The sequence below is a fragment of the Opisthocomus hoazin genome, chromosome 7 (assembly GCF_030867145.1).
Source record: "Opisthocomus hoazin isolate bOpiHoa1 chromosome 7, bOpiHoa1.hap1, whole genome shotgun sequence".
NCBI classification, from domain to species: domain Eukaryota; kingdom Metazoa; phylum Chordata; class Aves; order Opisthocomiformes; family Opisthocomidae; genus Opisthocomus; species Opisthocomus hoazin.
The window spans coordinates 31,932,948-31,946,415 of record NC_134420.1 but is presented as its reverse complement, the minus strand read 5'-3'; the positions used below and the strand labels follow the sequence as shown (position 1 = coordinate 31,946,415).

Genomic DNA, 13,468 nt, shown 5'->3' with positions numbered 1-13,468 from the left:
GTGTTCCATAAATGTTGCTTTTTTATTGATTAGTTACATAACATGCTGGTGTCATTTTTCATTCAGTATTGAATTCCAGGTGAGCAATTTATTTCAGCACTATCACAGCGTATCTAACTGAATTTAAATTAAACAGGTTAGTCTGAAAAGTGATGTAACAGGATTTTCACCTACAAACATCATAGTTTCACCTATATACACAGTAGTTTTGAGCCCAGAAGCACCAGCTGGTTAAGACACAGGACTTTCTGATTGTTCAAAACAGGAGTTTGAGTTGAGGGAGATTAATGACCTCAACCCTCAAATTTTGTCACACTGACCAGTGAGATTATGCTGCCATCTTGTGACCTGTAAATTTTACTTTGCTACAGCGACAGCAATTTTTCCTCTAGAATGGTTGTACGGTGTACATGTCTCCCTGGTATACAGGTGCAATGACCATGCTTTGAGCAGCTGAGCCCTCTTCTGTATTCAGACCCATGTTCTCTCTCCTTAGCTTCCTTACCTGTGACTCACGAGCTGCACCCTTCATTGTCATTGTCACTGCTAATGGAAGTGCTGTCCCTGGACAGGCCCTGGTAGGGACTGGAGGCAACCCTGCAGAGAGGTGAAACTCATAGTTTAAAGGAGTAGCATTCTGTAATAAAGGCTACAGAACGTCCCCCAGCTGCCAAGAGAATCATCCATACTGGAAAGCAAAACATACACTTAGCCAGCACTGGAATATGACAGTATACACTGAAAAGAGACATACTCTTTACAGCTGGGAAGAATTATTATAAATGATTACACAGTTTTGCACATTGATGATAAAATTTTCCTCTCCATCTTCCCAAGTGTAAAACTTGTATACTTATGGCAGAATTTTTCTTGCTTGAAAAAAAACTGTGTTACAATTGGCTGTCTTCTGAATCTAAGTGGGGTTGTTCCACCTGGTGAAACTAAATAAAACAGCTGTATGTCAAAGTGGTTATGCTGTTCCCTTGAAACAATACAGATATCAGTTGCAGTGACTGCTTACATAGTGTTCTGGAATACCTGGAAAAAGCTTAGTAAGGCTGCAATCACATTGAAAAGCAAGCTGGGAACCCCTCTGCTAGTAACCCCCCGTCCCTTCCTTCTACCTCAAATATATGTGCTTCCATCAGTGTTCACTCTCAAGAAGCTTCAGAAGTGAAGACACAGAATCAAACTTTGAAATCCTGGCAATCTGAAATGCACGTGCAAGGAAGGAACGAGGACACATCAGGTACAAGCAGGCTTGAGAGCTCTGAGCTAACAAGGCAGATGCTCTGAGCTCAGATACGTGTTTGGGAAAGCCCACAGAAGGCACAAGTAGCTAAAAGGTTCCCTCAACACATCTGACTGGAGACCAACCATCAGTCCTTCTTCTGAACTACCAAAACCTCAGACACCTTTATACACCCAAATCATCAATGTATTTTCTCTCTAATCCTTGTATGTCAAAATAAACCAAAGCATCCTGCATTCAGACTTTAGAGTTTCCAGGTCATACTGTATTGTCTTCAGGATATGGCATAGCAGAATAAGGGTTCCCAGATAGCAATTGAAGGTTGTGATTGCCTGTTCCCTGTTGTTGAGGTGGCTAATTGCATTGCATGGATCATATAAATAAAACCTCAAATCTTGTGAGACTGGGGACTTTATATTTCTTATAATACTAAAATATTCAGGGAAATATACAGGCAGCTGAATCATCTCTATGAGACTTAACAGTATATTTCAACAATCATAATAATAACAACTAGTGCTGTGGCAGTGCAAAACTCTGGGCAGATTTACAGCTAATCCATTTGCAAAGTTAAGTCAGGAAAATAAAATGAAGAGTGTGAAGTCGTGTGGTTACAGTCCCTCAGTGAGTCTGTGATGCTAGGCATAGACCTTCCTTAACATCAGCATTTGTTCCTTCAGATGGCAAGGAAGGTGTCTCAAGTTTCTTTCCTTCCATCACTCCTGGCAGCAAAGCAATTTGTCAGGGTAGACATCTGGCATAGTCACGTCAAGAGGAGAGTCCTTGACACTGTGCTGCAAGTTAGCAGTGACCCATATGACACGGCACAGCGTGGTGCAGGAGAGATGCCGCAGCCTGCACAGCCGATGTGCCTGCGATCCAGGAGAATGTAAGGGTAAGGGCCAATTACAAAAGTCTAAACCTACTGTGGGAGATCCAACTGAGGTAGCTGAGCCTTCTGCAAAGGCTCAGAAGGGATGTGTCTGTTATTGTTTCTGCAACTGTAAATGCTTTTTACTCTGGAGAGCCATTTTCCAATCCCCTCTTCAGAGCTGGAAGCACATTCTAGGTATCATGACTAACTGCTACACCTCCTTTGCAAAAACACAATATACTATTTAAGCAAGCAGTAGAAGAATTAAATCATCTCACATCCAAGCTTATCTTTAATATGATGTACTCAAGTGAGAGAATGGAGTTCATTCTTTTCCCTTCCTTTCCAGCAAGCACCAACTGATATAATGAAATACGGAGATTCAACCAGACATCATTTCAAGTCTGCTGGAGCTAAAAGCAGATCTTGATGGCTGTCTGGGGAACAAATATTCCTTTCAGCAGCACATACCCGGAGCTCATATACTCCTATATATAAGTATAAATATGCTTCTACTGATCTTTGCCTGTCCCCTTATCTTTCATTACTGTCTCTTTAACAGCCACCTTCTCCCACAGCCAAGAAAGTATTTAATCATTCTCCTGGGTTTGGATGAAGTGTATTCTTGCACAAAAGGTCAGCTGAAGTCAGCGTACCAGTGAAACTCCAGAGCAGCCTTCAGATGACAACCAGAGTAGAGTTGCAATGGCAAACAATTGTTACACCAAATCTCTGCACAGAGGAATGCTCTAGCCCCAGTCCATAAGCTCCCACTGCTCCATTTACTGAATTCAGACCTATCCAGTAAATCATGATTCTAGAATATGGGAAGAGGAAAAATGAATCTCTATACTCACTTGGCATTCATTTCTTTAAGATGGGCACAAACTGAAGCACAGGAAGTTCCGTCTGAACATGAGGAAGAACTTCTTCCCTCTGAGGGTGACGGAGCACTGGCACAGGCTGCCCAGGGAGGTTGTGGAGTCTCCTTCTCTGCCGATATTCAAGACCCACCTGGACAAGGTCCTGTGCAGCCTGCTGTAGGTCACCCTGCTTCGGCAGGAGGGTTGGACTAGATGACCCACAGAGGTCCCTTCCAACCCCTACTATTCTGTGATCCTGTGAAGCTCAGGCCTCTAGCTGCCCTGGGAGTAGCAGCAGCAGAATGTGGTGCTTTGGTCTGTGGCTCTTCCCTGAAAGCGGAGGTAGGTATATGCTGTGCCTGCTGTTTGTGCTGTGCCTGCGGGAAGTCAGAGCTCAGGGTGCTGCAGAATTGACAGCCAAGCAGACAATGTCATGCGATCTAAGCTCATCAAAGCATCTCATTTCAGCGAAACATTTTTTATATTATTAATGGCTTTTGAGAAGCCAGAGCTTTTATTTTCTTTTTTGTCTTTTTCTGCTGAAAAGTCTGTTTGGAAGCACATGACCCCATACTATCACTTTCAGAGGCATGAAAAGATTGAAAACATGCTTAAACATGATTTCAGTTTTTACACTTCATTAACAAAAACCTAAAACTCATGAAAAAATGTCTCACAGAGGTAAAAGCATTCATGATTGTCTCCACACAGAACCTTGCCCTGGAGAACTGGGGACCACAGCAAGAAGGAATCATCTTTACAGGCCACAGACACTCATCTGCTCCCAGAAGAACTACATTTCTTATACTAAGTCACGTTCCAGCTAGAATCTCCTCGACTTTGTGATCTGTGCATGTTGTGACCCATAGAAAAATCACTCCTTATTTTTCATGTGTAGCAGAAGGCTCTGTCCTCCAGGAACACCACTTCATAAGGAGAATTTTGCACCAATCTACAGACAGAATAACAGGAAAGCAGCTGAGACATGCACAGGCATTAGTCAAGTCATGGCTGTATGTACAATGATTTAGCCTGAACAGCTGGCTAGGAGGTCATAAAAGAAATGCGTTATACTACGTGACTGCTAGATTAAATCACCCTGTTGCCAAACTTTGCTAAGGGCTGGAACAGCCGCAGAGCATACATAGGATTTATGAGACTAACCACTGGATTCCTTCCTAAGCCCAGGAAATTGCTTTCTTTTGAGGTCTGGACTGATGCTCACTGATAATGCAAAATTATGCTCTTCTGCAGGGAGAAGAAAAGCAAAGCAGAAGCACTGGAAAGCCAAATGGCCTTACATAGAGAACTGAAAGGAATGAAGAAGGATAATAAATTACTTTCTCAAAAAATCTACTCTCCTGTCAACCCAGAGGAAGGGAAAACTTGCACATGCAAAGAACAGGGAGTGACTCCTCCATGTTCTTAAAAAGTAAAGCTATTTTTCTTAAATTTGTGAATTGAAAGGTAGAGTGGTTTTACCTGCCTCAGCCCATTATCATCTTGTGTGTCTGCAATATGGCTAATCAGACAGACACAAATGATGAAAATAATACTCAGAAAGCCAATGGAACGAGCAGAAAATGGAGAGAAAAGACAGCTCTGGCCTGAGTATGACTGCTTAGGAACCACTAGGCAATAGCACCTTCCAGGATCAAAGGAACCTTTCTCTCAGGCCTCAGAAGATGAAGAGGCCATGTAAGGAGATGAATGGGGTTGGCTTTTTCCAAGCAGTTCTTTTGCTGGTGGACAGTGGTTCTTAGGCTATGTAAAATGCACTTAGTAGCCAGAAACAACTAAAAAAAAGGAAAAAAGTTAATGTTTGTCTCTGATCTTCCTTCCCTCTCTTCTAGGGGGATTCATTCCAGATGAATCAAAGGAAACACAGACAGGACACAGCACGAGCCATATATCCTAAGGAACCTAAATTACCAAAAGACTAACTTCACATTATATGATGTGTAAGGTAATGGTTGATAAAAGAAAGCTTTCATCTCATGAAAAAATACCAAGATTTCAAAACTTCGTGGTCTAATGTGGAATAAAAATCAAGACTTTCTTCTGAACCCACCAAACCACCCATGTGTCAATAATCAACAATCTGATGATCAGAATGCTTGTCTGGTAAGTGGAAGAACCTAATCAAGCACAGCTGAGGCATAATCTCAGCCTCCAAATCCCCACAGAGAGCCTCAACTTTTAGTTTAATGGCTATTTCAAGGAGACTTTCACCACGTTTCTTTAAGGGGACAAAACAGAGTTATGCAACCAAGTGCTAATCTTTTCCCCAGTGGGAGAAAAAAAGTAATTTTTTAAAATATCTTTCTTACCTCAGGATTTTGTAGCAGAGAACAAAGGACCATGTTATTTTCACGTCTGATTAGTGACTGAAACATCTGAGTGGAATCAATAAGAAATGAAGTAAGCAGAATTTGTTCCTTGGTTTCTACACTGACCTCAACGTGAGAGATCTTGAGAAAACTTCCATAACCTGTCACTAGAGCTTCAGTGATGGAAAGCAGTTACGACCTCTTCATAAAAGCATTAGTTGTCAGCATCCCAAGACAATAACTGTACTAATAATAACTGATTGCAAAACAACTTAGTCATGAAAGTATACAAAATACAGACTTCAATGAATTGTTTCTAAGTAGGTATTGTGTCCTGTGGTAGCCGGTGGCACTGTCATTCACTGTTTTACAGAAAAAAAGGGATTCACCTTGTGGCTGAGCAATTGGCATCTTGTAACCTCGCTTATTCTACTAAACCTGGAGCAAGCAGTGGTTACTGTACGTTCGCCTCTGGCACTGCACAGTGAAACCAACCATCTGGTCAGAACCTGAGCCATCTTGCTTGTATATGCATGTCTTCTGGCAGAAGGTGATTTCTGCTGGGGACCCTGCATTCTACAAAAAACATACAAGTAATTACAAAACATATTTTTTTAATCTTCTGGTTTTCCTTTTCTTTACATTCTCCATTCCTCCCGTCCTTTCCAACACACATTTATATAACCCCATACCCACACACACTCTCATGCTTCCTTTTATGAAGGGAAGAAATTTAAGAATTTATACTCCTTGAATGCACTTTTTAATTTCTTTTCTTTAGAAATGTGCAATTTATACATCTGTTTTAGTTGATATTCAATTTTGCCTAGCTGGGTTATGATTTTGATTTTGGCTATTACACGTGCTTAAATTCCACTGCATGTACTGGACTGGAGTGAAATATTTCTACATACTTTCCCATCATAAAGTAGAAACTAGTGAAAAAACAGCCATGTGTGAGACATTAGCAGGCAACAGGGCTTGTAATGAATCACTTCTAAAAAAACATCATGTTTGAGCTGCACAATATTGTCTTCCACACAGCTGAAGGACAATGATAAAATGTTGATAAGAAGTACTGGAAATAATTTGCAAGAGTGTAAGACACAATAAATCAGTGAGTACACGCTGAAGGCATTGGTCTTTCACTGATCACAAGAACTATGAACAAACTGCTGAAGTAACTGGGACTGAGAAGGATAAGAAGTCTCACAAGAGCCACGACAGGAATATTACCATGGCAATCACAATCAAATTTTTTAGTCACATTTTAACAAAATTACTTTCATGGTGAGTGCTGATTTAAAAGGCAGAAATCCTGTTTTAAATAACTACCTCCCCTTTTCTATGGGGATGCTCCTGACAAGCTCCTGACAGATCAAATGCACAGATTCTTCTGCAGGATACTCTCTTGCCCTTTCTCCTTCCATTTCTTTATAAGGCAATGGGAGTCATTTATAGGGAGACCTGGACTGTAATATCTAGTCCAATGAGAAGGGCAGAAATAAGCTGATATACAAAATGAAGCAGCAGTTAGCAGTCAGCCTCACATCCAGTTTTCTCAAGCATCGCCCTTTTGCACTGTTACTGTACAAGACGAACAAAACTGCACTATGACAGGGTTTCATGCAGCTGTTAGAAATCCCTCATCACTTCAAAGCAAGGGCTGGGTTTTGCTCTGTAGCAATATGCTTGCTACACCATTGACAGCTTTGGATGGAAGATGTGTTGTGGGTGGCATATACAGGTTCACTCGCTGCCACTTGCCAGCTGCTCCTCCTGGGTTTGTAAATCTTCAGATTTTCAAACATAACAACATAAAAGTAAGAACCAGTGTCTCCACAGGAGCTACAGCTCTTTTCATTAATCAACAAACCTCTTCGACCACCTAGCTGTACTTTGGCTTGTACCTACAGTACTCACAGTACTCATTCATTTAAAATCATCCTAGAGATATCTTTAAGATCCCCAGGTGCTCTACAGAATTATTTGCCTGCTAGGTCCACGGGTAACATCTTTTCAAAACTCTACTAGATCCTCTTGGACCAGAACCCCCCAAAAAAACACTTCAGTTCCAGTAAGTACTTTTTTCTTCTAAGAGCGGAATCTTTCCTGAACACCTGTCTCAACAGAACAGACTGGAACTGCGTCATTCATAGCCTCATTAAATTTATCCCTCATTTTCCAGGGAAGATGATGCCCAAGGCATGTACACATTCCAGAAGACAGGAGGAGATACCGCATCCCCTCCGGAGGTATTCATACATTGGCTACAGGAAGTCATCCATATGTTCCTGTACCCATTCTTCTGACTGTAGATATAATGCATGAGTGGTGTAGGATAAATATCAAAAGGATAAATAAACATGTGTTTAACACCTCATGAACCAGTCTTTCTATTTCAGGCTAGTGCACTTCATGCTGAGGAAAGAGAATCTGAATATACCATTTCTTAGAACATCAAAAAATTGGAAAAGGCCCTCAAGTTCATCTCATCCAAAGCAGGACTAACTTCCAAAGTTGATCATGCTGCTCTTTTTTTTTTTCATTTAAAAATGTTCACAGGCAGTGATTCCACAACCTTTTTGGGCACCTCTTCTAGTGTTTAACCACTTTCACTGTGAAAAATTTTTTTCTCTGTTGCTCCCAATTTTCCCACGTTGCAAGCTGTGACCACTATGTGTTGTTCTTGCACTGCACACTCCCTGCTAGTAGAATAGAGCACACTCAGTCTGTATCACTCTTAGTTTGAACCTATATTTTTCTTTAGTAGTGTCTCAGCTGGTGTCAGTGGCTTAATTAGTTGAACTAGTCTCAAAGTCTGTTTTGCCTACCTGCAGACGCAAGATAACCCACAAACTGAATGAAGTAGCTCTCTAATCACCCTTCTCATCAGAACAGCTGTCAGTATTTACCAGCCACCATGTCTTTAGCATGCAAATGTTCGGGTTTGGAAGGGACCTCTGTGGGTCATCTAGTCCAATGCCCCTGCCGAAGCAGGGTCACCTACAGCAGGCTGCACAGGACCTTGTCCAGGTGGGTCTTGAATATCTCCAGAGAAGGAGACTCCACAACCTCCCTGGGCAGCCTGTTCCAGTGCACCGTCACCCTCAGAGGGAAGAAGTTCTTCCTCATGTTCAGACGTAACTTCCTATGCTTCAGTTTGTGCCCGTTGCCCCTTGTCTTGTCACTGGGCACTACTGAAAACAGTTTGGCCCCATCCTCCTGACACCCACCCCTGAGATATTTATAAGCACTTATTAGGTCCCCAATTATTGTATAAAGATGATCAGGTATTCAGCAGGAATATCTAGAGTACCTGACCTTCCTTATTTAAAGCCTTGAACACTGTCACAATAATCAATCACCAATACACAGTCCAGCACAGCCTGTTTCATATGTTTGTTTATAAGCATGGAGCCATAAGCAGGATTTTAACCTTGATCCTGAACTTGATTGTGTACTTGAATTATAATCCAACCTAAAGAAAATAGTCAGGAAGGTTACAAAGGCCAACAGAACAATGAAAGTCTTCAGATGGCTTTACAGTGTTAGCATTTACCTCATGCTACATACAGGAATATGAATATTCATCGCAGAGTTGCAGCCAGATACAGTTTGATAGATACACCACAAAGATTTTTTTAAATTGCGTCTGCAGATATTGTAAGAAAGACCATGGAATTATTCAGAACAACAGTCCAATTGAGAGAAGAATCCCCCCGTATGAATTGCTACTTACAAACTGTTCTTGAAAGATGAAAAATTGTCATTATCAGCAAATAAGGGCCTTCCAAACATACCTTTCATGGGAAAATAACACTGTCACGTTCCACTTTGCAACAGACAGGGCACACTCCACTGGAACACCCCTGAGGCTAAAGCAGTGTGCTCTCTCTTCAGTCCACTGGCAGCAGCCCAGAGCCTGGTGCCTGGGATTTAAGGGAGGGTTTACTGAGAGTTGGTGCCCACTTGTAACAATCAGGTCTCTGTCAAGTAAGAAAGATACAAAAAGTAATTCATTTTTCCACCTTTAGGCTACTTCTGTCACAAATAAAGGTGTCCTGGTTTCGGCTGCGATAGAGTTAATTTTCTTCCCAGTAGTTGCTGTGTTTTGGATTGAGTACAAGGAGAACATTGATAACACTGATGCTTTCAGTTGTTGCTATGAAATCAAGGACTTTTTCCAGTCTCCCATGTTCAGCTAATGAGTAGGCGTGCAGGAGCTGGGAGGGAGCACAGCCAGGCAGCCAGCCCAAGCTGACCAGTGGAAATATTCCACATCATAAACATCATGCTCAGTTTATAAATGGGAGTTGGCCAGGGGGCAGGAATCCTGGGGTTTTTTTCTGTCTCTTTTCCTCAAGTTCAAATTGTCTCTTGTGCAGAAGTTAGAACTTTTCTGGGAGTTTGGTCTTTTTCTGTGAGTTTGGCAAGTTATGTGAAATTTGTGAGTTTGGCAAAATCTGCAGAATTTGTAAGCTCCAGGAAACCCATGGGTCCCGCGATCGCTGCTTGGGGAGTAGCTATGCAACTGGTCATCAGGCAGTGAGAAGAAAATTGTATTGTATATAGTTTGGTTTGCATATTCATTGTTATCATTAGTAGTAGTAGTATCAGTACTAGTATTAGTATTACCTTTGTTGCCTTATTAAACTGTCTTTATCTCAACCCATGACATAAATTTTACTTTTGTCCATTCTACTCCCCATCCCACTGGGGAGAGGGGAGGGGGGTGAGCGAGCGGCTGTCCAGTGCTTAATTGGTGGCTGCTGGGTTAAACCATGACAGTCCTTTTTGGTGCCCTACATGGGGCTCAAAGGGTTGAGATAATGGCAGATCTGACCAGAGCGTACTAAAGCATTTATATCTCTTAACCATTGCAGGTCACGATATAGATTACTCATGCTCTTGCTTTTGCTGTACATGTTAAAGGTTGGTGCTGGCTATTGCAAGCTGCTATAGTCTGCAATGACTACTAATGTTTCACCTGTGAGATCTGTTATTAGACCACTGACCTTGGCCTTAATCTGGTATTTGCACTTTGTGCTGAATCTATTACCAATACTCAGCTACCACCTCGTGGAGATAATTAGCAGTTAAACTTTTTCTTCTGTGAGGTTTTTTATGGAAGAAGTACAGAATGGCACCTTCGCTACCCTGCTCTGTGATGTTTTCTCCTCCGCTACAATAACTTTTCAATACCTTGAACATCCTTCGGTAGTTAAAATACTTCTATTGGTATTTCTTGGGAATATTGTTTCAGTTTTGCTTAAGGTTAGCAAGCACTTTAAGAATATCATCCAGAGATCTGCCTCAAGTCTGGATAGTTATGAGTGGCAGGGTGTGTGGAACAGCACAGGCAGATGCCTAGGATGGTGGGCACCTCTGGAGTTTTGGAACTTCACCCCCGAACAAGTGCAGAATCCTGAAAAACAGTGCTGGGGCCTGGCCCATGCCTACTGAGCCCTGTTCAACACTAGTCAGTACCCTCAGAGGATCTCTGGATCTGACAACAACGTGACAGGCACTGTGGCTACTCCAACTCCCGTGAGAGTCACTGCAGTTACTCAAACCTGTGACAGTATTGCGGTTACTCCAGCCCCTGCCATGGTCACTGCAACTACTCAAAACCCTGCAACAGGCAGTGCAGCTACTCAGAACCCAGCGACAGGTACTGTAGATACTCAAGCCCCCAGACAAGCATCGCAGCTGAACCAGAGAACCAACCCCTGCCGGCATCAGTCACCGCTATACAGAAGAGGAAATACATTAAAAAATCAGAACACAGAGGTGAAGATGAACCAGGATCATAATGAGAACAGGATGAAGAACCAGAGGTAATCATCCGATTCTTATCTTTGGGTGAGATGTGAGATACATGAAAAGATTTCAGCTGTCATCCAGATGAGAACATTGCCACCTGGCTGCTCTGATGCTGAGATAGTGGGGCCAGTAGCTTGGAATTAGAGGGCAGGGAAGCCAAGCAGCTGAGATCTCTGTCTAGGGAAGGGGGCATTGACAAGGCAATTGGAAGAGGGACACAAGTCCTCAGCAATTTCCGTCAGCCATGAAGAACAGGCATCCCTTCAAGGAAAGTATCACATGCCACCCAGGCAAGTGGATCACCATGGAGAGAGGCATCCAGTACCTGAGGGAACTAGCTGTGCAGGAGCCGATTTGTCATGACCTGGACAACCCGCAGTCACCCACAGATCCAGATGAAGTCCAACGCATATGACCTATGTGATGGAAATTTGTACAGAGTGCACAATCATCATATGCCAACTCATTGGCAACAATGGGCTGGCAGAAGAGGCACCAATGGTGAATGAAGTGGCTGGCCACCTCCGGCAATACAAAGATAATCTCTCTTCTTCCCTACAGGCCTGTGTTTTGGCTGTGGAAATACTGTCCGAAAAATCAAAAAACCTGTTCGAAAAATTAAATAGGTCCTACTCCCCACCTGTACAAACCAGTGTCTCAGCTACTAGAAGAAAACCTGCTTCTGCTCAAGAGACACAGTACACACCACAAGGCACCCTGTTGTTTTACCTGCATGACCATGGAAACGACATGAGGAGGTGGGATGGAAAAACTACCTCGGCCCTAAAGGCATGGGTACATGAGTTGCAAGGGAAAACAACCACAAATGCAGAATCTCCCAGGAAAATTGCTGCTCCAGTTTACAGCTGGAAGCTCCCCAGACAAAGTAGAAGAGCTGATTTTACTTCTATTCCTAGGGGAGGAACTTCTGACTGGTTCTTACAAGACATGAGTACCAAGGATCGGGTAACCCACACATGCAACACTAACTCATTCCCTGATAACAACTACTATGGCCAGAACTAGAGGGGCCCTGCCTCCAGCCACGTGGAGGAGCAGGACAACCGGGTTTACTGGACTGTGTAGATTCGATGGCCTGACACATCAGATCTCCAGGAGTATCAGGCTCTAGTAGACACCAGCACACAGTGTACCCTAATGCCATCAAGCTATGAAGAGGTAGAACCTATCTGTTTTTCTGGAGTGACAGGGGGATGGATCCCTGATCCCCATCCGTAAGCTGATTAGTCAACTGGAGAGTCAAGGAGTGATTAGTAAGACTCGCTCGCCCTTTAATAGTCCCATATGGCCAGTACGAAAGTGTAATACAGAGTGGAGACTGATAGTAGACTATCGTGGCCTGAATGAAGTCACACCACTGCTGAGTGCTGCCGTGTCGGACATGCTAGAACTTCAGTACAAACTGGAGTCAAAGGGAGCCAAGTGGTATGCCACCACTGATATTGCTAACACATTTTTCTCAATCCCTTTGGCAGCAGAGTGCAAGCCACAGTTTGCTCTCACTTGGAGGGGCATCCAGTACACTTGGAATTGACTGTGTCAGGGGTGGAAACACAGCCCCACCATTTGCCATGTATGTTGCCCTGGAAAGAACAAAGACACACAGATTAAATCCCTGGTGTAACTGATGGACAATGTATGACTGTTTCCACATTATCAACATATGAGAATTTCCACATTATCAACAGATGAGAATTTCCCCTTTATACAGTCACAGTCTGTTGAGATTTTTAAGGTTACACTCAAAGAGATGTTAACACTCACTCATAGTGTATTATAGCTAGGTAAGGAAAAACTCCTAACCCCCACAAGTAACAAACGATGGTGTGTCTTAAGGAAAATTTCTTCTGCTTTGCTCATGTTCACTTTCTTTACTAATCACTGCATGATTGCTGCATTTTCTAACCACTGATGATCACTGCACATAAGCAAGCTCTATCTTCTCCTTCTCAGTTGCCGAGGTATCTTTTCATTTATTGCTTTGCAGTAAAGTGTAGAATTTAGGAACAAGTAGGCGGGGGATATGTGCCAGAGCATGAACACAGGAAGGTGGCTGGAGTGCACCTTGTCTGTTGAAGCAGGACTTGGTATATGACTCCTAGAAATCTGAAATAGGACTCCATTACAAGAATAACCAAATTCACAGCAAGCGTCTTTTAAAGATAAGACTGATTTCTCTGCTTCAGCCCAGCAGGCCATCTAGCCCAACATTCTGGCTCTGCCCATGGTCAAAGAAGAGGTCCACAAGAGAATGTAAGAAAAGGACAAGTCTCTTGCGGTAATTCTCCAGAATAGTCTTCCA

General features: G+C 42.7%; 1 protein-coding gene across 1 annotated transcript in view; it reads right to left on the bottom strand.

Moving 5' to 3' along the window:
• LOC104328175 (cytosolic phospholipase A2 beta) overlaps positions 1-9,216 on the bottom strand; it is a 56,399-nt gene extending 47,183 nt beyond the window's left edge. The window contains exons 1-2 of the mRNA XM_075427394.1: positions 9,123-9,216; positions 506-597 (exon numbers count right to left, since the gene is read on the bottom strand). Of these exons, the coding sequence (XP_075283509.1) occupies positions 506-597; positions 9,123-9,129 (99 nt within the window). The 5' untranslated portion in view covers positions 9,130-9,216. The remainder of the gene's footprint in view (positions 1-505; positions 598-9,122) is intronic.
• Positions 9,217-13,468: the final 4,252 nt, after the last annotated feature.